General features: G+C 36.4%; 5 protein-coding genes across 8 annotated transcripts; 1 reads left to right on the top strand and 4 right to left on the bottom strand.

The window, feature by feature from the left end:
• Positions 1-59: 59 nt before the first annotated feature.
• LOC113775803 (glutathione S-transferase L3-like) lies at positions 60-1,890 on the bottom strand. Its single transcript, XM_027320817.1, has 6 exons — positions 1,683-1,890; positions 1,490-1,564; positions 1,222-1,282; positions 985-1,071; positions 743-841; positions 60-629 (listed from the first exon to the last, which is right to left on the bottom strand). The coding sequence occupies exons 1-6, from the start codon at positions 1,691-1,693 to the stop codon at positions 243-245; spliced, it is 720 nt and encodes a 239-aa protein (XP_027176618.1). The 5' UTR covers positions 1,694-1,890; the 3' UTR covers positions 60-242.
• A 1,195-nt stretch (positions 1,891-3,085) lies between these two features.
• On the bottom strand, positions 3,086-9,433 carry LOC113775080 (thylakoid membrane protein TERC, chloroplastic-like). Of its 3 annotated transcripts, none has more exons than XM_027319816.1 (14): positions 9,161-9,433; positions 8,993-9,076; positions 7,768-7,910; positions 7,595-7,671; positions 6,268-6,355; positions 6,053-6,133; positions 5,868-5,924; positions 5,107-5,188; positions 4,628-4,677; positions 4,310-4,366; positions 4,146-4,224; positions 3,779-3,837; positions 3,545-3,602; positions 3,086-3,455 (listed from the first exon to the last, which is right to left on the bottom strand). In XM_027319816.1, the coding sequence occupies exons 1-14, from the start codon at positions 9,318-9,320 to the stop codon at positions 3,364-3,366; spliced, it is 1,167 nt and encodes a 388-aa protein (XP_027175617.1). In that variant the 5' UTR covers positions 9,321-9,433; the 3' UTR covers positions 3,086-3,363. The 3 variants fall into 3 exon arrangements, with proteins under 3 accessions (XP_027175617.1, XP_027175618.1, XP_027175619.1); XM_027319817.1 differs by having other exon boundaries at positions 3,364-3,455; positions 3,747-3,837; XM_027319818.1 differs by lacking the exons at positions 3,086-3,455; positions 3,545-3,602; positions 3,779-3,837 and adding an exon at positions 3,844-3,985.
• A 1,947-nt stretch (positions 9,434-11,380) lies between these two features.
• LOC113774623 (protein MODIFIER OF SNC1 11) lies at positions 11,381-14,291 on the top strand. Of its 2 annotated transcripts, none has more exons than XM_027319195.1 (6): positions 11,381-11,921; positions 12,206-12,286; positions 12,396-12,521; positions 12,642-12,702; positions 12,792-12,855; positions 12,989-14,291. In XM_027319195.1, the coding sequence occupies exons 1-5, from the start codon at positions 11,593-11,595 to the stop codon at positions 12,828-12,830; spliced, it is 636 nt and encodes a 211-aa protein (XP_027174996.1). In that variant the 5' UTR covers positions 11,381-11,592; the 3' UTR covers positions 12,831-12,855; positions 12,989-14,291. The 2 variants fall into 2 exon arrangements, with proteins under 2 accessions (XP_027174996.1, XP_027174997.1); XM_027319196.1 differs by having other exon boundaries at positions 12,792-12,863.
• Positions 14,292-15,069: 778 nt separating this feature from the next.
• On the bottom strand, positions 15,070-19,320 carry LOC113772784 (probable protein phosphatase 2C 38). The gene is made up of 5 exons (XM_027317261.1): positions 19,041-19,320; positions 18,259-18,595; positions 16,976-17,343; positions 16,279-16,515; positions 15,070-15,784 (listed from the first exon to the last, which is right to left on the bottom strand). Exons 2-5 carry the CDS (start codon positions 18,557-18,559, stop codon positions 15,554-15,556), a joined length of 1,137 nt encoding a protein of 378 aa, XP_027173062.1. The 5' UTR covers positions 18,560-18,595; positions 19,041-19,320; the 3' UTR covers positions 15,070-15,553.
• Positions 19,321-23,085: 3,765 nt separating this feature from the next.
• On the bottom strand, positions 23,086-24,928 carry LOC113775911. The gene is made up of 4 exons (XM_027320961.1): positions 24,660-24,928; positions 24,409-24,526; positions 23,620-24,167; positions 23,086-23,530 (listed from the first exon to the last, which is right to left on the bottom strand). Exons 1-4 carry the CDS (start codon positions 24,695-24,697, stop codon positions 23,290-23,292), a joined length of 945 nt encoding a protein of 314 aa, XP_027176762.1. The 5' UTR covers positions 24,698-24,928; the 3' UTR covers positions 23,086-23,289.
• Between the last annotated feature and the right edge of the window lie 1,630 nt (positions 24,929-26,558).

Raw genomic sequence — 26,558 nt, 5'->3', positions numbered from 1 at the left:
ATAATTTTATAATTCTACTAAATAAAAAAAAAAAAAAAAAGAGAGCCCATTTAAGACACTAAAATTTATTCCAAATTATCATCATTCCAACTCAAGGTACAGGAAAATTTATTTTTTTAAAAAAAGGATCACCTTTTCTGGGCGAAACATACGACACTACCACATTTCAAAGCAAACCAACTACACACACACTTACAGAACGGAATTTGGTCAAACCGCTCATTAAGGGAAAAATCTAAAATTCACTTTTCACCCATAAAACGAATCTTGTAGAACTGAATGGTCTTGTTAATATCACATTTTGTTTGCTTGTAAGCATCAATCTTGTTGATCTCTTCAACCCATGCCGCCAATGCAGGCCTGCCCGATGTGATATCATACTTCCACACATCTTCAAAGAAGCCCTTGAACCTCTCGACAAATGGAGCATAAGTAATGTCCGGCAGGCTTATGGTCTGACCCAGGAAGAAAGGGCCATCATCAAATTTCTGGAGAGCTGCTTCCAAGTAATCAAAACCACCGCCAGCTTCTTTCACAGGGTCCTCTGCTTTGAAAGACGCATACTCTGTTCTCACAAATGTATCACTGTAGGCTATCACCTCTTCAGCAAATTTCTGCTTCTCAGCGTCCTGCAATTTCAAAATCAACATTCCAGCTTCACCCATGTATTGGGAGGGAGAAATAGACACGGAAGAACATCCATCGATCAAGAATAAATAGCGATGGTTTCTTGAAGTCTTACATCAGGTAGGAGACGCGGCCCTTCAAAGTTCTCATCGATATACTTGATCAAATCCAGGCTCTCTCCGATCACCTTACCGTTGTGCTCCAAGGATGGCACCTATGGGAAACCAAACACAATTAGCTATCAGATTCACTCAGCAATTTTATTTACAATTCACCACTGAAAAGAAAAATTCTTTGATTCAAGTAAATTGCATCATTATTATTATGATGATTTGAAGGTTCCAGAGAGGGGATCACCTTGTTTTCAGGGTAAACTTTTTCCTTGTACCAAGCGGGCCTGTTTTGGAGGTCAATTGCAACCAACTTAATCTTTTCTTGCAGACCCTGCATAAAGGGGAAAATAACCTTTAATTAAATTACCTAAAAAAAAGAGAGAGAGAGAGAGAGAGAAATATTTAACCTCAGAAAACTAGGTGCTAGTTAATCAGCAGTCACTATATGACCAGAACCGAAAAGTCGGGGCATTTGACAAACCTTATAGTTCCTGGCAATCCAGGGACGCTGAGCATATGGGCACATGTAATTTATATACAACCTTCCAGAAAAAATAGACACATCCGTATTACACAGCGCACTTATACACAAGTATCAAATTATACACAATACATATTAAGGGGGAAAAAATATGAAGGCAGAAAAAGAAAGGAAATAAATATTTATTAAAAAAAAAAAGAAAAAAGAAAGAAGGAAAACACAAATGACGAACCATAACATTGAAGAGGAGGAGGAAGAATGTGTGTACCTAGTGTTCCCATCGAAGAGAGGCGGTGGTTCAGATGTGGAATCCAAAGATGGAGGAAGGACCTCTATCACGCTTCTGCAAGATAGTAGCGGTGCACAATTGAAGTTATTATTCACAGCTCTATTCAGAAAAAGATTGAAAAGTCTCATCATAGTAGTATTTCCAGCTCAGGGAGCGAGGAAAAAGGACTTACGGAGCGGCCATTACTAGTTGAAATTGTTTGTTGAGCGATCGCAGAATCAGAGCTTCGGAATGGCTGAGAAAGGAGGAGGACGGGGAGGAGGCGGAGGAGGAGGTGAGAGAAGGATGATCGCCCGGGGGCAGCTTTATAGGAGACGAAGGAGTACAGTGCACAGGCGGCAGCAGATGGAATGTTGGACTTCCATTCTCCAACCTTCTCAATTTGCTTTGCTCCACTTGTCGCCAGCAGTGACGCAAAGGAAAGGAATGCAGTCTAGTCGCCAGAGTTGCTCTTGCTTTATTTTCTTTGTTTCTCTCTTTTTTCTGTTGTCAAACGGCAGTCATCTTTCTTTTCCTCCTTCTTGCATGCGAGAATGTATGTAATCAGCATTTCTGGAACCATACATTCTGCCTACTGCAAACTTCAAACAAACAAAATGGAGTAAATATTTAAGAGTAGTTATCTACAGATGATGGAATTCTTGTGTTTGGATACCAAAATTATTTCAAATAATATTTCGCTTGCATCACAAACACATTTTCCAACCTACCTTTTTATATTCTCAATCACCTTTTTATCTCACATACATCATATCACAAAAAGTGCTACAGTAATTATTCTAAATAATATTTCAAATAATACACTATCCAAACGTTTTAGGCTAAATTCTGAAACATGGCAGGATGAGATTGGCAGCTCCATTCCATAATCCCCACGAATAGAAATTTTCTCTATTTATTTTGATTATCAGTATTTTTTTTTAAATTTTAGTATCCCATCCGAATAGAATTCGTAAAGCTATACCAGGTGGAAAACTGGCTGAGTAGAGGCCCTCGCTCGCGTAACGGTTAAAAGGCAAGTTCAGCCTGTGTTCAGTAAGGGCAGCTCTACTGTTCAAATAATACACTATCCAAACAAAAGTGAAAATCTTTAGTCACGTTTAAGTGGGCACGTCACGGCACACAAAACCGTGACAAGCCGCCTTAGCGTTTCAATGGACGCTACCAACCAATAAGTCCTATCAGCTACCCACTATTTTCTGTTTTGGTGGCGGAGGGGGGGGGGGGGGGTCCGCAGGCCAGCACCCTTTTATTGAGAACTCAAAACAAAGTCGAAAGAACTGCCAGAAGAAGTTATTACTTCTATTCGTTATGTGAATATTATTGTTGTTATATTCCATATTAAAAAAAAAACAACAAATATGTTCTATTTTATCTTTACCTTCCATTCAATATCATTATTAGATCTTGATTTTACTCAGTTTATTATAATTTTACCCTTACCGACAAATGAAAATTTGAAATTTAGAAAAAATTTGCTTTTACCCCCGATCATTTGTAAAAAGTTAATTTACGCATGTTCTTAAAAGTAAGATTTCTTTTTATAGCAGTTCTTAACTAAACAACAAAAAAACAAAAACAGAAAGATATAATTCATTACTTTAATGATGACTACAAGTACAAATCCAATGATTTAAGGAGTTTAATCCACCAACAAATTTATTTTTATACACGAAATCTCATTCTTTAACAAATTATAGATGATTTGCATTTTTCATTGTGAACTAGTGTTGTAAATGTATGATCAGCATCAAAATTTTTCAGCGTTCATCTGATCTACAAGAAAGGCTGCAGAACCCACGACCAACACATCTACGCAATCACGCTATCTCGCTGTTCTATTTTCACCCTCCCTACTCAGTCTTCTTCAGCAGACTCAACAACACTCCGGCACTGAGCGATGTAGCAACAAAGCCCAGCGAAACCTCGGTTGATACATGGTAACCTACAGAGAAAATTTTATATAACGAATTTGATGAAATTTGAATGAATAGACGGAGAGGAAATGGGATAGTGTGTACGCAGAAGACCCACCAAAGAAGTCAAGGATCATCTTGAATCCAATAAAGCTCAAAACAACACCAATGGCAGGCTGATCAAGAAAACAGGTAATTAGATGAAAGCATTAATTTTGCAGCACGCTCTCCTGCTAGCAATGCTAATCGAAATGCTACTGCATGAAGTGAAGAATGAACCACAAAGAACTTTCACTTCAACAACGACACAGACAGGGCACCTAAAAAACGAATACAGATGCGGCGACGTCACCTGTAAATAGTCCAATTCCGCCATACTTTCTGAAATGAGTGAATATAATGATCTTAAACCTGCAAAAAGCAGATAAAGGTCATAGTCCTCGGTAGACATGGCGCATATCTCATCTCATGCGATTAGATCACAGAGATGAGACTTTAAAGAAAAATGTCATAACTTGGTGACTCTTCATCACTGATATGGGAGCTATAACCTCAAAATCTGAAAAGGAACAACAGAGAAGTTGTTCAAGAATAGTTGTATTGAGCATAACATACTATATTTTGGGCAGAACTTCATGTCATCCAAATAGAGGTGGATTTCAGTGCACAACAACCCTGTTTTATCGCAGAACCACTAACTGCTAGAATTAAGAATGTACCTAGAATGGCAAAAAGGTTGGATGTGAATACTATAAAAGGGTCTCTTGTTACTCCAAAAACTGCTGGTATTGAATCGACCTGAGAGATAAAGAAAAATTCATCCTGCTCAAACCTCAAACTTTAGAAACTCTTCATTGCGTGAATAAGGGAAATGAAGACATACTGCGAATGCAATATCACTGAGTTCAATAACAGCTACGGTCAGAAGCAAAGGAGTAGCCTGCCAAAAATGTGGACACGTCTTAGGAATCAGAAACATATCTATTTAAGAAAAAGTTGCTTCCAACTTCAGAGAATACAGATGTCCAAGGCTCATGTAAAAAAAAATTAATAATAATAAATAAGATCCCTGTATGCAGTTTCATGTGCCTGTATACCAAGCCACTGTGTGCAGTAGGATTTTGACAAATGTAAGTGTTGAAGTAAAGTCTTGGACAGCAGATGTAAATTTTTAAATCCAACATATTGCAGAAAGACTTACTTTCCACGCGCCATCCTGAATTGTCAGAAATCGGTTCCCATCATAATTTGCTGAAACAGTAGAAAAAGAAAGGACTCAGAATTTCTGCGATTAGGAAAGAATGCAACAATATGTAGTGAAGATCTCTCCCATCTTTTTGCCACAATCTAAAATGGTGAAAGGTTAATACGATGCACAATATAGGAAAAATGAAAAGGGCATGTTGTAAAGAGGTATATTGCTGAAGACCAGTTCATTGTGAGCATGGCTGCATTTAGCCAATAGTGGATAACATGAGATGTTGCCACTGGGCCAGCAGAAAAGAAAAGCTTGCTCGAGGTATAGAAATAAAAAGTTTCACAATTTTATGCTTATTACCAACAATGAATCAGTCACATATCAATGCTTAATTATTAAAAAGAAGAAACCCCTTAGGACAAACTAGCAACTCAGGAGTGTAGACATGGAAAGGAATAAGTTCAAAAGTAAGAACACATTACAAGTTACAGGGATGAATTTCTGGCATGTCTTCACTATGAAATTATCAGATAGATCACTATCTTCCTCTTCCTCTGCAAACAGCTACAGTGAGACAAGAAGAGCAATGTAATCATGAATTTACTAGTGAATAAGCAAGACTAAAGTACGAGATTATAGGGAAAAGATAGAAAACATGCCGATTCAAGAACATGAATTGAAGTTACTCTGCAAAATCAACAATACAAATAGCATGGGTTTAAAATGGAAATAATCAGCAATTCAAGAACGTAAATGCATGTCCTAAGAACCCTATTAGAGATGTGAATGTGAATATGTATACATGTGTTTTTTTATATGTGCGTATGGGCATACATGCACAATTAATGAGCCAAACCTGATTTATTAATATATTTCAAGAAATAAAAGAAAATCACAAGGACATCCAATTGTTCTGAGCAGGAGAAGTTATTTCATCTTGCATAATATAGTATTCCTACTCAGAAGAACAATAAGGAGACCATTTACCTAACTAATATTAGTTCAAGCTGTTGAGGGTCTTGGTTCCAAGTGGATAGTAATCTCTGATATGGCCAACCAATTATAATATAAGGTGAATCTGTTTTAGTACTTAGTTAGAAGCCAATATGTAAAGTGGTATAAGAAGCAGAGAAGGACCAAGTAATAAGTCATCTAAAAAACTAGCTCTATTCAACGATTTACAAGGAAGTCAAAGTACTATACAATCCATGGCAACTATATGTGATAAGAACATAAATTGCACCTTGAACGCGGAGTACAATAGTATTGCAGCCAACAGTAGGTTTACCACCTCGAACCTCTAAGAGTAGATCAGAGAAACAATGAACTCAGCATGTGGGATAAGTGGCACACATATTTAAGTATCAATCTTTGGGATAAGTAAACAAGTGTGTGCGTCTTCATATGTTTGTCATGGTGATGAAGAACCTGAAGTGTGGCTGTTCCAAGAAGTATCAGCGACAATCTGAAGAATATAGCACCAGCAATACCGTAGGACAGCACCCGATTCTATATTGCAAAGCAAAATGTAGAAATTCAGCATGATATATTACTCAAGGAACCCAACAAAAGCTGAACCTAGAGCTAAGAGGAAAATGAGAAGAAGAACTGTGAGAGTGGAACAGGTGACGTCCAATCAGCACCTGATACATGAGCGGAACTTTGAAGTACTTGAAGATCAAAACAAAGACAAACAGATTGTCAACTGACAAACTTTGCTCCAGTAAGTACCTGAAAGTGAAAACACTCATATCTCAATTGTATCAAGTTCAGGAAACTCCTGGAAGTATAGGCAGAAACTGTAAGAATGTGACGGGCAATGATCAGACATTCATACACACTGAAAGGTCACATTTGTACACAGATATGTAGACCAAATTTTTGGTTCTTTAGGAAATTTTTAGTACACCAATTTACTCGCCAAAATTGTTTAAGTTAGTTCTTGAGATTTTATTCCTCATGAGTTAACGGCACCTTTTCTATTTTTCAGTGTTTTCTTAGTCCACAGTTTGTAACTGTACTTATCCCACGAGGCAAGAACACTTATTTCATTTCTTTTCTCGAATCATAATTACTAAAAGTTAGCTGAATTTGTTGTATGCCCTCATAAAGTTACAAGAATTCTCAACATGAAATTCCATATGGGTGAAACAGTGTGAAATTACTTAGGCACATTGAGCAGCCTTTGGGAATAGCTGTTCAATTAAGCTTGGTAGAATTCCTAGAGCTTTTCATCATTACCTTCTTCACAGATTTGTAAATCTTACCAAAAACAATCTTACTTCATAACTCTGTCTATATATTCTAATAGAGCATTACTCTTCATTTTTCACCTAAATGCTTCAAAGTTGAATGTTCTCCTAAATGCAGATCAGGACCTAGATAGCCACTTAAACTCCTACTTCTTGAATTTTACTACAAGATATATGCCTCTGAACTTTTCAACCTTCTAAATTTTTGGAACTTTTTGCACTAAAAAGAGTAGGAAAGATGAATTGACGTTGAGGCTCTACAACCAGTATGAAAATTAAATAGTAGAATAAAAGGATGACGTGTTCTGATGTGCATCTAAATGTGAAAGTAGTCGTTAGGACAAGCAAAAGAGCTGACAAAGTAATTTGATTTATTGTAGCAAAAGCAGTAATCAATTTCTGTGTGATGCTTTAATGGTAAATTCTAATGGTGACCAAACAGCCAAAGAGAAATTTAAGTATAACTTGCCACTGAGGAATGGCCGACATGGATCTGATTTTGACGATCTATAATTTTGAAAAAAACTTTCAATCTTTGTGCTGTAGGTCAGTTTTTACATCCTCGTATACGGGTTGTAACATCTTAACACAATGTAATAAGTTTAAAAAATAAATGGTGTCAGAAAAGGAAGAGGGAAATGCAAAATTTGTTTTGGTATTTTCTTTTTCAGCCAAAATCATAAGGCTAAAAAACTCAATAATTGCTGCTATAACATACCCAGCAAAAAACTCAGATGCCTTGTCAACTCCATCTTTGAATCCTAAAGCAACACCAAATGCCACTGCTGAGAACACCTAAAAAAAAAAAAGTTGACTGCTTTGACTTCAATTCGTGGTTCACTAGATGACTTTCAAAGTACAGTAAATATAAATAACTTTCATGGTACTTACACATAAAGCAACAGTTCTGACAGAAGAGACATAATTTTCAGGTTTTTGTGCCTCTCGTTGTGAATTACCATCAGAAGAAATATTGTGAGATTTCTTTACATCATTTATGTCATTTCTAGATGGTGCACTTCCAGTCTCCCCCTCTGTGAAGAATTTCAAAAGTCATACTACTTGTGAAAAGAGATCATAATGAGTGAATAATTTGGAAAAATGTTGACTGTGAAAATAACCTGGAAAACCTTGAGGCTAAATACCCTAAACTGGGAAGTGTAGTTAAGAGACTATTTCAGGTGGTGCAGATGAATGGGTAAGTATTGCAAATGAGCAGCAATAAAAGAACATACTTCAGAATGCCACAAGTTCTCACAAGTAAAATAAGATTGCAATCGTCCAATTTAGTCGATTCAAATTTGAGGCAAAAATCAGTTGGTATAAATAACAGAAAGACATAGAAACCACTAAGCTGTGCAACCATGCAAGATAGGAAGGTGAGATGTAATGCATATGCAACATAAACACGAAAACTGAAACCTGCCCCACACCCCAACCCCCCCCCCCCCCCCCCCAAAAAAAAAAAAACCAAAAAAAAGTTCTTTCTCACACTTAGAGTCATCACTTTGCAAAAGCAACAATATTCTTAACTCCATATGATATGCAAAATCTCCATTTTCAAATATTGGCAGCTAGGGTGGAGCAAGACCTTATTAGCTTAGACCCATTTCAGCCTAAAGCCACGTTTCACTTGAAGCAAGTTGGAGTGCTTTATACTAGCCAAATTTTATCCCATTTTTTAGTGTCGATATTACATACGGATTTCCAAATGAAAATACGTTGTTCCTTAATATGTGAAGATGGAACATTACTATTTCAGTACTAGTTCAATATCAAATTCAATGCAGTCAGGGGCCGAGGACGTTGGTGTCAAAGAAGAGTAGTGTGGTCTATGTCAGCTGTGGACCAAAGGTGCTCAATTCCTAGGCCTCAAATTGTTTATGATGGCAATCATCAATCATTTCAAAAGCCTAGCACCAACACTCGCATTCAGTTATGCCAATCTTGTTTATCTTTTGCCGCAGCCAAGACCAATTCATCGAACCACCGTACAAAATAAGTCATGCTAAAAGATAAAAGAAGAGAGGCGCAGACATGAGAGAGAGAGAGAGTGAGGGAGATATTTGAGCTAACTTTCTTGCATGATTAATACTTGAAGAATCAAAGTTGTTACCAGAAATAGACGAACTTTCCTCCTGTTGGGTTTTTCTGGTGCAGGCAATTGCTGGATAGAACCACCTTCCATTATTGTACCCGCCTACAATTCAAACAAAAACGGAAATGCTAATTCCTAGTTAGTGATGTAAAAGTGATGCTATGCTAGAGCACTAGCGGAGCTGACCTGCTGAAAATAAGAGATGAGATCGTGAGGAAGAAGCGGTAAACTGTAACGACGGAACCCATCTTGGGCGAGTAATTGGGGGAATAGGGACTGGCGGTGCTCTGAGAAATCCCAATTCCAGCATTACTGGAGCTAAGACAACAATGGATGCCATTTTCATTGCCTCCGCCTTTTTGTTTTGTGATGAAATTGTCCCCCTTCCACTGCCCAACGGTAGTCTTTTCCAGCTTAACTGCGTGGAAGTACAGCCAAAAGCAGCATATCCTTCTTGGATTTCATTAGTCTTTGGCAATTAAGAGAGGGGACATACAAAGGATTTATCCACGAGCAAAATACTCGGTCAATCTCTCGCTTTTAACAGTAACATATTGTAATCCCACGGGCATCAATTTTAAGGGAAAAAAAGTATTTTGGATAAAATATTATTTGAAATGATTACTGTAGCACTTTTTATGACGAGATATATTTGAGATAAAAAAGTCATCGAAAATATAAAAAAAATGTGTTAAAAATTATATTTATGATACAAGCAAATAATTTTTTCCATTATTTGACTATCCACACACTAATTATATCGTTTATCATGCCTATATGCTACTCCCTCATTCAATCCCAATATGATTGCTACTTCTCGAAAATCCAACCTTTTTAAATGATAGTGCTTTGATTACAATACTTGTAGTTTTCTTTTGAATTTTACCTTTCAAATTTCAAACTAACTTTTTAAAAATAGTTTGTGTTTTGGGTTGGGATGATTTGAGAAAAAATAATTTGCTTGGATAATAAACATAAATTTCGATACACTTTTTGACCTTTCCAATCACCTTTTTTAATATTTCAAATAAGCTCCTATCAAAACACACTCATTGTTTTGATTACTGTGTTTATACCTTTTTTTTTCAATTTACCCCTTAAATTCTAATTTTTGAATTTGAATATAAGATATGTACGAATAAAGAAAAGGATAACATTCGAAATGGAGACTAAATGCTTTTTGTAACATGACAATTATTTTGAAACATTCCAAAATAAAAAAGCATGACAAACATTTTGGATTGAGGAAGCATTTTGTAAGTATTTACTCCATTTTGCTTGACTTATTAATAGAATATATCTATTCCTCTTCTTTACATGACCTTCTATTGTATTAATGTCAAGAAATAAACAAAATATAAATATATATATATACAAGTAATGGAAATTATTTAAGGTAGTTTAAACAAAATAGTTTAAGGACTCAAGGAATGCATATCAAACTTGTATAACGTCCTTGTCGCGTCTTGTCGTATGTCAAAGTATCATTGCGAGAATTTTTTTAGATTTCAAAAAAGAAAAAAGAGTTGCTTATAAAAATAAAAGCGAACTTTTGTATTGCACAAAGTAGAATTTTCTTTTGAGAAGACAGTACATGTAAAAATTTAATAATTATTGATAAATTCATAATGAGCTCATTAGTACACTTTTTTTTTTTTTTTTTCAATTCCTCTTTGTATACACGGGGGATATAAATGCATGCCACATAGAAAAAAAAAAAAGAACTAAAATTCAAATTAAAATTAGATAGCATGCATTCATACCCATTAGTGTATATATTACCGGTGTATATAACTTAACTCTTTTTTTGTGTGTAAAAAAAGATCCTCACATCAAATTTATTTCATTAACTTGTAACTTTTTTACGATTTTTTTTGCATTTCTCATGTGAATAATTTTTTCTTTTCCAAATTTATATACACATGTTCATTATTTTTTCTTTTCAAAATGATCAAGAATAATTTATTCTTTCCCAAATTTATATACACATGCTCCTTTTTTCTTTTCAAACCACTTACTTATTTGATGACTCGTATCCATGATTTATCCATCGATTATAGGTGAAACATCTCACCACTTAAGCTAGAATTCGTTGTCTATACATATGTTCGTTGAATACCAATTGAAATGAATTACCCATTATTGTTTTATAAATAATATATTCAAAGCTTTACATGTTTCTTTTGATCTTTTTTTTTTGGGGCTGGAAAATGAATTTGAGAAGGATTTTTTGATCAAACGAACAACTGGATGGGCCGGGCTATACAAAATCTAGATTTCGGCTGACCCAACCCAGTCAGTACGTCTAAATATGGGCCTAGTCTTACAATAGGATTAGACATATCTGAGGAATATCCACTGAACTCCACGACATATCCTTGTTTTGATCCACGCTTCTCAGTTCTTACAATTTGGGTTCCTTGTTTTCACGCCCTTTTAAGGTTTCAACTCTCATCATCTCCAAAGAATCCTTTGCAGAAGCAAACCTCCGCGTCTCCGAACTCAACCATAATCGCAATTTCATTCCAGCCGCATCAATTGGTTTTCTTCGACGGTGGTGGAATTCATCTGCGCGTGTCTGTAACGCTATCTCACCCTTTTTCTCTCTCATCTAAAAAATGGCAACAGCAACGGCCGCATCCAAGGTCGAAAACCCTAAAAAGCCTCTAGCTCATCCTCAGCCTCAGCCTCAGCCCCAGCCTAACCCTTCCGACCCTAATTCATCGCCTCGCTCCGAAGATGTTCCTCCACTCACCACCACTCACGCACCATCGAATGCTTCATCTGGCGGCGGCGGAGGCGAAACCAAGGCTGCAGCGACGGGAAGCGAGAACGCTGCTGCCGGTGGTGCCGCGACTGACATTCAGAAGAAGATTCGTAGAGCCGAGAGGTTCGGAATGGCCGTGCAGTTATCCGAAGAAGAAAAACGAAATTCTCGAGCCGAAAGGTAACTATTTATTTCGACCCTATTATTTGGCGCAGCTTGGTGTCAGGGTTTTGCTGCTGTTGCATCGTGCGTGCTACTTAATATTCTTACGGACCAATTATATGTAAACTCTTTAATTTTGATTACAGCATGAGAGATTTATTGGTTTAGTTGGGCCGATTTTATTTGTCGACTTTTCAATTTTGATTGCGAAGTGAAAGATTTCATTGGTGCGTTTGGTTCTAATAATTAACCATAGAGGGTTTTTATACTAGTTTTGTCGTTTTGATAGCACCTTACTGCAGGTTTGGCACAGGGACTGGTTCTCATGGATCAGAAGCATCGAAGAAATCAGAGGAGAACAAGAGGAAGGCCAGAGCTGAAAGGTTTATACTTTTCATTCTTGTCGGCACGTATTCGTGGAAAGAAACAAAGGGTGGTTTTTTTTGTTTTTTGGTGGACCAGCTTATTCATATTTTTTTTATTGTTTCTCAGGTTTGGGCTTGCTCAATCTACTTCTGCTGACGAGGAGGCGAAGAAGAAAGCTAGGCTTGCAAGGTTTGCTCCGGCTTCTAAACCTGATTCAGTGGAGGAAGATAAAAAGAAGGCCAGAGCAATCAGGTCCGTCTCATTTCTGCAATTTTTAATAGAATTTTTTTTTGTGTTGTTTTTTGGGGCCAACTGGAGTCATGATCCATCTCTCTGGATCTAATTTTACATTTTCTTGACGTTACCTTACAGATTTTCGCAAAATCAGTCTACCTCCTTAGGACCAGCTAATGGGGAGGGAAACATAGAGACAGTAAGCCAATTTTCAATGGATAATTCACCTCAAACCTTTTTTTCCTGCAAAACTGTATTCTATGCTAATTTTTCTCGATGAATTTCCAGGAGGCAGCTGTTTTGAGCAAGGCTGGTGGAGGTCCATGAATTCTTTTTACCTATCCCTTTTGCAGTGAGTGTGTAAGATTGTGTTTACATTATAATGTACTGTTCAGTTATGATATGCTAAACTCTAGGTTTTAGTTGCTGTACTAAACCATCAAATGGTGCCTTAGTTGCGTTTCCTTTTGCTCCTTTGTTTCCAGATTGACAGGCTAAAGCTTTAACATCTTGTTACCCCCAGTAGCTTCACCTTTGGACTTCCAGACATAGCACTTCCAGTTGCAGATCATCTTTTGTTCCAGTGTTGTTTGTAATTCGTAGTTGGCTATCACATTAGTTTGTGTCTATCTGGTAAGACGTGGTATATGTGAAGCAACCTTCATCACATTGAAATAACTCAAATGATCAACTTCAAACAGAAGTTTAAGCTTTAGAGAATTTTTCCTACATGCTTGATCTCACCTGTTTGGTTGTGTCTGGAACTTTATTTTCTATTAAGTTTCTCCAGAACTTGTTTGTTTATATTTGGTCTGTTGTGCATGATAACCTTCTTGTTGACATTTCTACAACCATCTCATGACCATCGTCTCAGTCTGAAGGTGCATAAAGGTCTGACTGGGTTTGAAATATGATATTAGATTGGCATTTCACTTAGCTGATTTAACATTTTCCTACATATAAAATTGTGTTCCATCTCATGTCTAGCTCTTCTGCATGGATTTGAACATTATTAATAGACTCATCATGCAATTGGTCAATTGGCTCTGCTTTTATTAGTCAAAATTTTGTTCCTTAAAAGCTGCATAATAGTTTTCTAAATCAATTTGCAGGTATGTAGTTTGTTCTAACTTCTTATAATTAGTAACACTAGTTAATGCTGCTATGAAGTGGTGCATGTTATATAACTTTGTCATGGTCTAAAGATATCTTTCTTATCTTGTAGCATATGTTAAGCATAGGACAGCTGAGCATGGGTTTTTGGTTCATCTTGAGGTAGAGAGCACAAATGAAATTGCGACGTTAGGTCTGTGTCTGTTTGTATGTTGCTGTGGTATTCTCAGTGTCTTTTACAGTAATTGTGTTAATCGCAGTGTTCCAACCTGATCTCGCAATTATGATGGGTGACTTCTGCTTGATATAATTGGACAGATGGCTCGTCTGTTTTCTTCTTGCTAGTCTTGATTTTATAGGGTTATCTATTCCTACTAGACTATGATTTGGCTGTTATAAATTTTTAGATTGGTCATTTGAGATAAATTCGTGTGTCGAAGGTTGCTTGTTAACTACCATTGTCTTGCCAGATGGTCGCGCCATAGTGGAATCTATAGGAAGGTTTAGATGATTTCAAGTTGTTTTCTTTCCTCCTCTTTATGTTTTTTTGGTAGTCTTTTTTCTATATTTGCTTTTTGTAATATGAATTTTCAGGGGGACTATGTAAGAGCTCTTTGTGATCTGTGAAACTTGGCTTCCTGGGCTTATTATTCAGATTTTCCAATCATTCTACTAGCAATTTTTGTGCGTGTATCCCAAGTTGATTTTTTAACCATCGCAAGAAAAAGTTTTGTGATATAAATTTGGGGAACGCTGTGATGTTTGCCTATTTCTTGAATGAATGCAAGTAAACTCCGTCTTGCTGCGAAATGGTATGAAGTATTTTATCTTCGATATCCTTTGAATCAAGTTTAGCATACGTTAGCCTTCACTCAAAATTGTTCGAGTCCTATGATTGTAGAACTGAACAATTGAAAATACGATGACCGTTAGCGACTATGCCCTCCGTCTCGTCTTGAGTGGGCATTGGTGGTACGATTGTTGGGACGTGGAAGGTATATATTGTCTCTTGAGAATGATTACATTGAAATGATAGTTTTGATCCCACCTTAAAAAATAGAGCTGTAAACTAATTAGACTCTCAAGTCATCATGAGCCAGTTAAATTAACGATTCAACTGGATTTGGCGGTGATCTAACCTGAATTATGGTGTGGTGTCTGTTACTAAGGCCAGTTATTAGGTGTTTCTTTTTATTTATTTCTTATGCTCGACCGGACTCGGTGTTGATTCAAATTGAATCGATCAATATTTGATCTTTTATTATTATGGGGAAATGTCTTTTACTCGAAGGCCAGTTCTTTTTTTTTTTTTTTTTTGGGGTGCTCGATGGATCGCGAACCTGCAAGTTCAAGTCAAGATTAAGCTAAAATTTAGCTCTTTTAGGTATATCAAGAACGTCTCAATTGCACATACGAAGTTGAAAAAATGCAATGAAGCCATTTTTGCAGTATCTGAAAACAAGGCCAGGTGAAGACATTAACAGCCAGCCTTCTGCAAATAACACAACAGTCGAATGCCAAAAGTTACATTTTAAGGGGGACGAATGTCGAGAGACAATACTAGACAGAGGGAAGGATGGGCAGAAATTGCACATTTACAAGCTTTGCCGGGGAATTTCACGTGAACATGTCATCATGGTGGTAGCCACTGCTTCAGTTGTATTCTGTCACCTCGTTGCAGTTCGACCAAAATGTGGAGGAATAACATGCATCGATGCATCACATTTCTGGAAAAAAGGCACTACTCCCTTTATCATCCGTCGGTACTCTTAACGCTAACGACTGAGGGAATTCCATAAACAGAAGAGTGGAAAAAACAAAACTAAAACTAAAACTAGACCCAAAATTATGATGATGCCCAAGCAGATGGGTATCCCTCCGTATTTGTTAAAAGGGAAGAAAGAGCTGCAGTACAAAATCAGAAAATGTTAAAAAGACTAGGACTTAGCATGGGAAAATACACCTCCACTTCCTCTTATCGAAACAGTTGAACTACGAGAATAGATCCAACTCATAGAAGGTGGATCTAGAAACACAACCAGAACCGTGATATCATCATGAAAATGTCTCCTAACACCTCGGTCAATTTTCTTCAGGTCAGAATATCTCATTTCTCTTTTCTTGGCCGCCAACTTGAGTGCAGCTTTAATAAGTCTCTTAGCAATGCCCTGTTCAAAAGTGCATGTTAGACTCTGATAACAAAAAAGACAAAAAATAAAAAATAAAAAATGGTAGGGCTTTTACTGCCCACCTGCAAGACAAGTTATGATATCATTGATCTACGACCGTGCAAAGATAAAAATAAATACAAACAAAATCATAATTGATTTAACCGTTAGGGGAGGGTTTCGCTGTCAAGTTCAAGGTTCAAATCTTGAACCTTTGAGGATGGGAAGGGTGATGGATCAAAAAAATAATAATAATCATGCTCCCTCAGCAAGTATATCAGTTACTCAGAAACTATATCCAAAGCTCTTAGTTCATTTTGAAGCCATATGATGCAACTAACGAGTCATCGAAGATTCAAGTCCTTTGGATGTTTTGCTGGCAAAACCCTTCCGTGCTGTACGTGAATCACAGTCAATACCAATATCATGATTATCCCCAAAAAAATCAAAACCAGTAAATATTGTTGGCATGTTTAGAGCACTTTGAAACATACATTGCGAGGATAGCTGTGGACAAGGTCTACTGCTTCCTGATTGCTAAGATGCTCCCACAAACCATCTGAACCAAAAATGAGAAACTGATCCTTGGCGTTGAGTCTGTGGATAAATATTGATGGCTCAGGACTGAGGATTGGTCTGGAAAATGGTTCTGGTAGCCTGAATTTGGCAAGTAGTGGTTCTTTGTTAAATTCTGGCTTCTTAAGATAGGCATCACCAATTGATCTGGAAACCTGAAAAGATGACATTATAGAAAAGGTCGTTAAAAGATGACAAATTGCAAACCTTATGCCAAAATGAGTCTTTCCTATTCCTATTATATCTTTACTAGAAGTAGCTCCATAAATATAGTTATTAGGACTCTTATAATAGAGACATTTGATACTATCATTGATAGGGTTATCAGGACTATTATAATAGAGACTTTCGATAACATTATTGATTTTGTTAAAACTTGCGTTTGTTGGCTTTGCCATGTGCTTGTTCTTTTTCATGGATTTTGTTCGTGAAGCAAATCCTAATTTTTTTTTTATTTTTTAACAAAGACGAGGCTTATATAAGCACGCTCTCATTCTTTAACAATAAATTTGGGATCAACAAATTCTTTTAACAGTAAATTTGAGACCAACAACAACCGAACTCCTAAGTCATGGTGAAGACCTCGTGCACATGCCAGAATTACAGAAAAGTTACCTGTATGAGCCCCTTTACACGCCAAACTTTGTGTTTTAGAACCACGATCTGTGAATCATCTGGATGCAATAACTGAAGTTCATCCCTCACAGACTGAATACTAGCATTATGCTCTGTTGACAACTGTATAGCTGTGACTCCTCTAACTGTCTTCTCTGTTCTTCCCAGTACCACACGGGAGTCTCCAGCATTGGCAACGTATAGGAGGCCGTCACATATTACCCCAACCAAACAACACGATCCAACTGATGCAAGCTGTGGGTTTTCCAGCCATTGCTGCTTTACACTAGAAAGGAATTCCTCTTCAGTTGCCAAAAAAGCCTTCTTTATGACATCTGCAGATACTTCTTGATGCTCAGTGGCAAATTCTGCAGCAAACAAATCATGTCACGAAAATCACCGTAAGTGGACAAAACAAAAGAGTTCAATGACCTGTGCAACACCATATTTGAATGTACATGTATAGCAATAAATGTTAATAAGTTACAAGAATCAGCTAACAGAGGCAGGATTAACAACATTGTCAATAATTTCACTCTCAAGGTGTAGCTAATGTCTATTCAACAGAAGTCATCAGGCAGACAACACCTCAACAGAAGTCATCAGGCAAGACAACACCTGAAAATTTATTAGACTATAAGTACAAATAAAGAGTCCTGAATATCAAAATTATTTTTTGGTGAGATTCTATGCTTCCTTCTTCAGCTCAAGTTGGACTTCTTAATCACAATTTATGGTGCTCTCCCCTCACTTTTTTTTTTTGGGCTTCCATTTGATACCAAAGCAAAATTAAGTAGCTATGACATGGCAATAGAGCAGTCTGAATACAAGGTGCATATTTAGATGTCCTGTTTCAACTGAAAACTTGCTATTGGAGGGATGAGTAAGCAACACAATAAATAGCTCAAAAGAGAGAGTCCATTCATGATTAGCTAGGCATATTAAGCTTTCACATAAATCCCAAATGCATCCACTGTTTAGCTCCCTTAGTCAAGCTCGACCGTAGCTGCAAACTATCAGTTCCATGTATACATCAGATTAACTTGGCAGAGTAGCTGATTTCAAGTTCATTGAATTGATCAGCCCGTTAGACCTCCTTTAAATATATATACAAAGCCAGAACATGCTTTTGAATAGCAGTAGAATTCGACAAATGTAAATGATCAACTCATTCTCACTTGCACTGCTGTACCGAAACAAATGAAACACTTGGAAATCAAAGTTTGCTACAGTTATATGTAAACTAAAACAGACTGGCATGTAGATAGTAATAGGACACGTACTCTTCAAATTGTGGAAAAGATTGTCATTGATAAAGCGGGCCGTCTCTGGTCCTCCATGCCCATCATAGACTCCGATGAACGTTCCACGAGGCCCTGAGGTGAGGGAACTCAATGATCCTGATTCAAGTTGGCACTGGTCCTCCAACAAGCCATTAGCTTGAACTACAGCCATCGAAAATTCTCCATTCACATGGGAACCCAAATCCTTATACCACAGCAACCCATCGAATCTGCCGTTTGAATCCGCACCTCGCCTACTTCCATCACCCTCAACAGATGGTTTCCAACAAGGTTTAATCATCTCTGTGCGACCACTTAGCAGCTCACGTGTACGCCCCTAATTTTTTTTTTTTCAAAATCAAATCTATTCGAGAACCGTGATACTCATTGAACAATGTTTTTCATTTTTTAATCACGTCCACAACCCCAATTCAAGTTCTTGCACATATATACAAGTAGTACTATTTGCTAACATTTTTATGGCACATAACACAGAGATCATCCAAAAGAACCAGCAAATATATCTGTTAAACCCAATCTTAGCTCCAGTTTTTGCTTATGTTCCAAGCCCACAACTAGAACTCTTAATATTATATACCCACCAGGACTACAAGGCCTAGACACCATTAATATCTAACAAAACTGCACAGAACCAGGAAAGGACCAAACGGGTATGGGCAAGAATCTAGGCAGAAAATATGTCTTCGAGACAAGAAAGCAATAGTTTTTTGTATTAAGTTCAGAGAATATGGAGGTGTACTGATGGTTTTGTTGGTGCATACCTTGAACCTGGGTTCAATTTCTGTGGACCTTCCATGGTTGTGTCACCTTTCAACGACATCTTAGCTGTAAAACCCATTTAAGATTCGATTATGACAGACTTTGTTCCTGGATCAGAGGGGATGAGTAGAGGATAAGGAAAGAAAAGAACACTGGACTTTTTGGAATTTCTGGGCAGAAAATCTTTCCTGGATTGGTGTCAGATGAGATCTTAGATAGATTAATGAGACTGGACAAGAATTGAAGGATTATAAAACAATACTCCTACTACAAGAGATGATCTTTGATAAATATTTATATGTTATATAGTAATAATATAAACTACCACTTCTCTCCTCTTGCAGCTAAATGTATATATTGCTGTTTTACTTGTTTATTTTATCGTCGTTCTCTTCTTGGCCTCGTTCTTGAGGCCGAGTAAATTCTGTGCTTTTTGTTACATGGCTGAAATTTTACTTTCTGGTTTCTTTTGACGTTTATGAACAGTAAACCATCATTTTAGGCAACTTTTGCTCATCTCAAGTTTTTATACCATAGCCATTATTACCATTTTTATGTTTTTTTTTTAGCACAAAATTACTCTCTTCTAGTTGATTATAAGGCAAAAAGAAAAGAATATTGTGACACTGCCTACTCTAGTTCCAAAAAATCATTTTGCTGGGCTATAGTCTAAAATATATGTTAAATCATCTTTTTTTTGTGGTCAATAATTAAATCGTCTTTCAATATAAGAAGATATTTAAAACCCATAAAATAACTTTTTTTAAAGAGATAATTTTGATAAATATATTTTGTCACCTCCACACAAGATAGAGCGTGCCTTGAGCACTAGTTACAATAACAGTTGATTGGTAAACATTTGCAAGGAATGGGTATTTCATTAATTTATCATATTTTTTCACTATTTTTTCTTTTTATGCTCCCTTCTTCTCCCTTTCAACTTCAAAGTTCCCAATCGGCAATCGCTGAAATTCAGTAGTGATTTGCTGCCCATTTTGCAATCACTTGTGGAATATCACGATCTAGTGTGTATAATATAATGCAAATACCATACAGTTTTTTTTATTTTTTTATTTAGGTTCAAAGAAACGTCTAAACCTTCAAAGGAAAGGGGGGAAAAAAGAGAGTGTCATCAATAACTAATTCATGTCCATATAAATTTAACTGAATTAGACATTGAAAACGAATTGTCCTGATAAGCTACACGTCCTGAAGTTTGTCGGGTCGATTTGTGGCAGAATATTCGTCATGCTTCTCTTCATATGATATGGGTGACAAATCGGGCCATCACATCGGGCTTCATTTGAGCGGACGATAAGTGGGCACTTCGCAGTATTGGTTATGCCCGACTATGAGTACCGAGAAGCAGAAAATCCTTTTAAAAGGCTTTATGAGTTTGTTGACCTTTTCAGAGGTGAAATCTTAAGACCATGTAATTTGTCCTTTTTTGGGAAAATCGTTCGAAATGACTTTTTTCGTCCCTTACTTTTAATAAAAGTATACTTGTACGTCCCTTGCAAATTCACATTGATCAAATTTGGTCCCTATCTAGGTTTCCGACTAGATTTTGACTGGAATTCATCACATGCAAGGCAAGTGATCATTTTCTAGGGGTAAAATTATCAAATCAAAATTTACATAATCCATCTATAGTTCCTTACATTTCACAAAATGAATCGTTTCGTCCCTTATATTTCACAAATTAAATTTTTTCATCCCTCAGATTTCTCAAAATGAATTTTTTTATCTCTCATTGACCACGTGTACAAATAGTTTTTATTTTTTTTAATTCATGAATATATCTATTTGATTTCATATAAACAGCACAAATAATATGTAATATATCTCTTCTATTTGATTTCACCTAAACAAATCGATATATAAATGGGTTTAAATCTAATAATTTTGTTTTAAACCTATATATATATATGTGTGATTTCACCATGTGAATCTATTCAATATTTGTAGTCTTTTCTATTTTAGTAATAATTCATTTATTGAGTTGTTTAATAAGAGTATCTAATTAATCGGTGTTAATTCGAATTCTATAGTCATGCTAACAAATTGCAGTTTAACTCTGAAATTTTTACTCGCTACCTTTAAGACCAATAGTTGAATTTCTTACCTTATGATTATTTTAAAATTTGAAAGTATCAATTACTTACTTCTTTTTGTCATATTTTTCCTTTGTTTATTTTTTCTGTCTAAATTTAATTCGATATAAACACTTGATAATGTTTAGAATTAAATATTTTCTTTGTTGTCAATTTTCGAGTAAAAGGAACGAAATGACTGAAAAACTAACAATTTTTTTAAACCCCTGTATATATCTATTTTAATTTCACATAAACAGTATGTTTAGGCGAAAATTAAATAGAGATATATTATATGCTATTCGTATTGTCCAGGTGAGATCAAATAGATATATAAATTAGTTTTAAAAAAAGTTATTCATACACATGAACAATGAAAAATGAAAAAATTTATTTTGTAAAATATGAGGGATGAAAAAATTCTTTTTGTGAAATGTGAGGGACGAAACAATTCATTTTGTGAAATGTGAGGGACAAAAAAATTCATTTTGTGAAATGTAAGAGACTATGGATTGAATTATGTAAATTTTGATTTGACAATTTTGCCCTTAAAAAGTGATCACATGCAAGGTACGTGGTGGATTCCGACAAAAAACTAATCAGAAACCTAGATAGAGATTAAATTTAATTAATATGAATTTGTAAGGGACGTAAAAGTACACTTTTAAAAGTAAAGGATGAAAAAAGTTATTTTGCAAAATGTGAGGGACGTTTTGAACGATTTTCCCTTCTTTTTTTCCATAATCATTATTGGATGGCAGAAAACATGGGAATACTAAAAAAAGCAAATATTATATTTTCCTCGTTTACCTTTAGCATTAGAGAGAATGGTGCAATTCTCAACTTCAAACCAAAAGAGGAAGTTCTTTGACATGGCAATAAACGGAAATGGTGTTAACCCCCCAACCCCCCACCCTCCCAAAAAAAACCTTCTTTTTCTTTAGTATTTTTACAATTAGTTCTGTATCAGGGGAGGCAGGCAGCGAGACAAGGATGGACCTAACTAAACTATTGAAAATTCAGAGGGGCCTAGACTACCTTCGAAGATATTTCAGGAAATCCTACACTCAATGCTAGGGAGATAGGGATGAGAAATGTAAGCAAGGGGTTTGGAACCCCTTGCCTACACTTTTGTACCTCCCTGGCGGGCCGACCGATTAATTTTCCCTCCTTTGAAGCTGTCGATTATCATTGAGTAACGAGGTAACAATCAGAAACAATGAACTTGAAAAATATCTATCTTCACAAGTAATTACGAATTATTTGGAGGCGTTGCATTTATAGCTCATCTAATGAATTGACTCTTATTGAACTGCTATTAAACAAAAGAAAGAAAAATGGTTTATGGTTATTTACGCATGTGTTAACATTAGGGTTCAACAAAACAGTATAGACAGGGTACAAACGTGGATGAACCGGAGTTTCAGGCATATCAAGCTCTTTGTCTCCCAGATGTACATACTTCAGGGTTCGGGCAGTCTTCCGAGGAAGCAAATTAAAGGATGATTATAAACAAGAATTTAAAATACGGTTAAGCCTGAGGCTCTTGTAAAGTTTGATTAGAGAAATGAAATTGTTGACATATTCGACCAAAAAAGAAAAAAGTTAAGACCACCACCCCCTCCCCCCTCCCAAAAACAATAAATCATAATTCGAGGATACCAAGTTGTAAACTAACTATTCCTAGAATAGTTGGTCATCAAGAGACTTTTAAGGCTCTACTTGAATGTAAGTCAAATGATCGAATCCCTTGGCTTGCATTCTAAAAATCTAGAGTTCCTGAAAAGTTTCGCAACGCATCCATCTGAACCGGTAATAGTTCAGTTCCTCAGATTTTTCACTTGGCCTCTTTGGATCACCCCCTCCTCCTAATATAGAGTAGGATTAGGTATAGATTAGAATCTATCATATCCGACAAAAAAAAAAAAAAAACCAAGTTCTGAGAGTGAATAAATCCACCAATCCAAATTGGACCCTTGAGCCAGTTTTATTAGATGGTAGGAAAGCACAAGCAGCATTCTCCTTTAGACACTATTCCTTTGCACGCACAGAATAATGCGAAATCCATGAAGGCAATATATATGGAATATACGGTAATTTTTTTCAAGGCTATAAGGAAATTAATGATGATACCGATGTTGCATACAGAAGAACTTGTCTAGCCAACTTTAATCATGCGTCTTCTCTCCATTGAAGTCTGAAGCTTTTCCTTAGCATGCCTTAGAGCATTCAGTACTTCTTTTACAGTAGAATCAAGGACAGCCGGATCAATTTTCTGACTTGGCTTATTTGGCAAATCCACAGGAACTAATGCCATTGAGTCGTCCACGAAATGATCTTGCTCTTCATCAACCTCTCCATTTAAGAACAACTCCTCCTCTTTGTTTGAAAGTTTCAAGCTAAGAAGTTAAAATTACGAATTAATTAACAAAAGCAAAGTTAAAGAATATATCAGAATTTGCAGCAGAATGCAGGGCAATCAACATACCTATCGTTTTCCATGTTCATTTTGTTGTCATTTTGGCTGGATACACAATCACGGGATTTTGCTGAATGGGGTTCTTCAACTGAAGAATTCTGACATATTTTTGTTGGAGATAGTTCTTTTTCCCTTAATTCTCCAGTCTCAAATTTCCTGGATGTGGGTTCCGGGTGGCTATGAATCTCTTCTTCATCTGCAACAGGAGTTTGCCGACTCTCAGAGGCGGATGAACTAACTTTTGGAACATTTTGATCCAAATCTTGAGATGCGACAGTGGACCAGGACTTTGAAGAATTCTCTGTCGATTCTTGAATATTCTGAATCTTATAATTTGGGTTGGCATAGGCTTCTTTGTCTTCTGTTTTGGTGCTTGTGGAAGCTGCAGAAGATGCGGATGATATTTCACATTTGTCCACGAAGCTGGACTGTTCTGATTCATCTGAAACATAGAAAATCTCCAAAGACTCGAGCTTCTTCACCAGGAATTTGAGCCTCTTTTCAGCTCTATTTCTTGATTTAGTCTCCTCTTGCAGCCGAGTCTCCAATTCAATCAACTAATTTGTTTCAGAAATTTGGCAGATAAAACTAGTCAGAAAGTGGAAAGTTCGCTACCTCGTTGCAAATAGGTAAAGAAAACACGGTAGATTAACGAGTAGTCATTTCGACCAGAATATTAACGAAAATAGATTTACAGCTTGTATGCAACAAAAAAAAGGGAAAAGGAAAAGAAAAGTGAGAGGGGGGAAACAAAAAAACAAGGGAATGCATAAATATTCGAAAATAGAGAGAACGAACCTTGGTTGCCATTAGGTCAGCTTCTTGTTTAGCATTTCTTGAAGCTGCCCTTTCTGCCAGCAATCTCCCTCTCAGACATTCTACCGTCCTCAAAACCTCTTCTCCTTCCATCTGTTCACTGTAATAAGCACCCACACATCAGAAATTATATCTAGCTGAAGAAGTTACAAACGATTCAGATACAAAGAATCCAAACAACAACAAGAAACACACACACACACAAGGAACAGAAAGTGAGAGGGAGGCGCCACCTCAACTTTCCGTCTGCATTGCCTCCAGCTGTCGTCATACCTCGTCCTTTTTTCACTTAGAACAGCTGAGGAAGTACCACATAATCTGGAACTGTATGATAGGTGATAAACTTTTGCTCAAAATCAAAAGTAGTCAAAATCAGTTAAATTGTTCCAAAAGCCACAACACAGTGAAAAGGGATTTTACAGACCATAGAAATGTGATCCTTTTCTATTGTAAAAATTGAGGTATTATTGTTAAAGACGAAAGATTAATGTCAGGAGACCGACAGTGCCTGGAGTATGCTGCCCCACTGTAAATGGCTATACCTTCACTTTTAAGTACAGGGGCTAGAGACTCGGGAGGGATAAGATAATGCATACGGTCTCTTGCTATACTTTTACCTTGTTACTGTGGGGACTGTTTCCGCTCCCAAAACTTGTAACTGTCCGTTAATTGCAAATTCATTGCTCCTGTTTTTAAGTCTCCGTACTAATAGTAGTAATTGGTAATTGGGCATTAGATGCCAGTTCAAATTGTATTATGTCCCTCACCTAACTTGGATGAGATTTCTATTTTAAAATAAAAGTTGGTCGCTCTGGATTAATATATGTATTCTGGTGTAGTAATTTCCTTTCGGGAATGTTGATTTTTTTAGAATAATAGAGGGAGTTTCGGATTTTGAAATTTGAAGTGCTAATAGTAGCGTAGCCTGTGTTAGAAGCATCAAAGTAAGGGTGTAAACGAGTCGAATCGAGTCGAGTTTTGGCTTAATCGAGCCGAGCTTCCAGTTAATTTTATGAAGTTCGAACTCGAGTTCGAGTTCGACGAACTCAAAATGTTAAGCTCGAGCTTGAGTTTAAAAAATAAAAAAATAATAATTTATTTTTAAAAAATAAAAATAATTATTTTATTTTTAAAAATGTATAAAATAATAATTTTTTAACAATTAATAAAATATTAGGGATATATATGTATTTTTACTATTAAAATAAAAAATATAAATATAAAAAAATATATATAATCGAGCTTGCGAGCCTTAATGTTTTTGAGCTCGAGCTCGACTTAATTAGCTCAAGCTCCACTTGAGTTCTTATTCCAACCACTTGCAATCGGCTCGCGAGTGGCTTGATTCGCGAACAGTCCTATACGAGAGTGAAAAAAATATGATTCTTTTTTTTTGGATTAGTTTTTTCTATACTGATTGTCAGTATAGATGTTATTGTTAGTCAATATAGATATTATTGTTAGTATCAAATGAATGACAATTATGTAAATTTAAAATTTAAAATTCAAATTTTACATATATATTATTAATTCAACGGTAATAATATATACACTATTATTGATGATGTATATAAGTATGCAGTTTTGATGCAGTCACGTGATGCTTCCTGCATTAACCCTCAACTCCATCTATGGCTTCACTCATTGCTCGTGTTGTTGTTTAGCATGATGCTCACTCGCTCACATTAAACCTGCCGCCAGCAATAGACAAAAACCGCAAGCAGACGCGTGTGGGCGGTGGGAGGCCTCCCCTCTACCCTCTTAATTCACCTTGAAAGCATACCAGATCAACTACTCCCTTCAAATAACCTTGCCTCCTCCGACCAATATGGTATTCTATGCTAAATTTATACGGATGCATAGTGCACTGGTTTGATCCGATTCTGGACTTACCTTCTCCTAAAAGCAAAATTGAACTTTTTGCTGCCCGAGCCAGAAATTTTTTTTTGATAGTAGGAGTAATAATAATGTGTCATGTGCTGTTGCCAAACACAAACAAAAACTCCCTATTGGGGTCGGTTTGGTAGCGGCAAGCAGCAATGATCGCAGGGAAATCCGTGTCCATTTAAATCGAGTATTGTTTTCAAAAGGCTAGCAGCAGGTTGCATTGCACTCAAAGTTAAGCGCTCTTG

This window comes from Coffea eugenioides, chromosome 6 (assembly GCF_003713205.1).
Source record: "Coffea eugenioides isolate CCC68of chromosome 6, Ceug_1.0, whole genome shotgun sequence".
Taxonomy (NCBI): Eukaryota; Viridiplantae; Streptophyta; class Magnoliopsida; order Gentianales; family Rubiaceae; genus Coffea; species Coffea eugenioides.
This window is presented reverse-complemented; position numbering and strand designations above follow the sequence as displayed.

Bases quoted from the DNA above. Each gene is read 5' to 3' on its own strand.
- LOC113775803 (XM_027320817.1), bottom strand. The intron at 1,283-1,489 runs GTACACACATTC...TTTTTCTGGAAG, and splicing joins CTCTTCGATGGGAACACTAG to GTTGTATATAAATTACATGT. The intron at 630-742 runs GTAAGACTTCAA...TTGAAATTGCAG, and splicing joins GGCCGCGTCTCCTACCTGAT to GACGCTGAGAAGCAGAAATT.
- LOC113775080 (XM_027319816.1), bottom strand. From the start codon at position 9,320: ATGAAAATGGCATCCATTGTTGTCTTAGCTCCAGTAATGCTGGAATTG. The intron at 7,911-8,992 runs GTAACAACTTTG...AATTCTTCACAG, and splicing joins GGAAAGTTCGTCTATTTCTG to AGGGGGAGACTGGAAGTGCA. The intron at 4,367-4,627 runs GTAAGTCTTTCT...CATTTTTGGCAG, and splicing joins TTCAGGATGGCGCGTGGAAA to GCTACTCCTTTGCTTCTGAC.
- LOC113774623 (XM_027319195.1), top strand. From the start codon at position 11,593: ATGGCAACAGCAACGGCCGCATCCAAGGTCGAAAACCCTAAAAAGCCT. The intron at 11,922-12,205 runs GTAACTATTTAT...ACCTTACTGCAG, and splicing joins CGAAATTCTCGAGCCGAAAG to GTTTGGCACAGGGACTGGTT. The intron at 12,522-12,641 runs GTCCGTCTCATT...GTTACCTTACAG, and splicing joins AAGAAGGCCAGAGCAATCAG to ATTTTCGCAAAATCAGTCTA.
- LOC113772784 (XM_027317261.1), bottom strand. From the start codon at position 18,559: ATGATTAAACCTTGTTGGAAACCATCTGTTGAGGGTGATGGAAGTAGG. The intron at 17,344-18,258 runs GTACGTGTCCTA...TGTTTGCTGCAG, and splicing joins TCTTTTCCACAATTTGAAGA to AATTTGCCACTGAGCATCAA. The intron at 16,516-16,975 runs GTAACTTTTCTG...TCATCTTTTCAG, and splicing joins GTGTAAAGGGGCTCATACAG to GTTTCCAGATCAATTGGTGA.
- LOC113775911 (XM_027320961.1), bottom strand. From the start codon at position 24,697: ATGACGACAGCTGGAGGCAATGCAGACGGAAAGTTGAG. The intron at 24,527-24,659 runs GTGGCGCCTCCC...TGCTTATTACAG, and splicing joins AATGCAGACGGAAAGTTGAG to TGAACAGATGGAAGGAGAAG. The intron at 23,531-23,619 runs GTATGTTGATTG...TTAACTTCTTAG, and splicing joins ATGAACATGGAAAACGATAG to CTTGAAACTTTCAAACAAAG.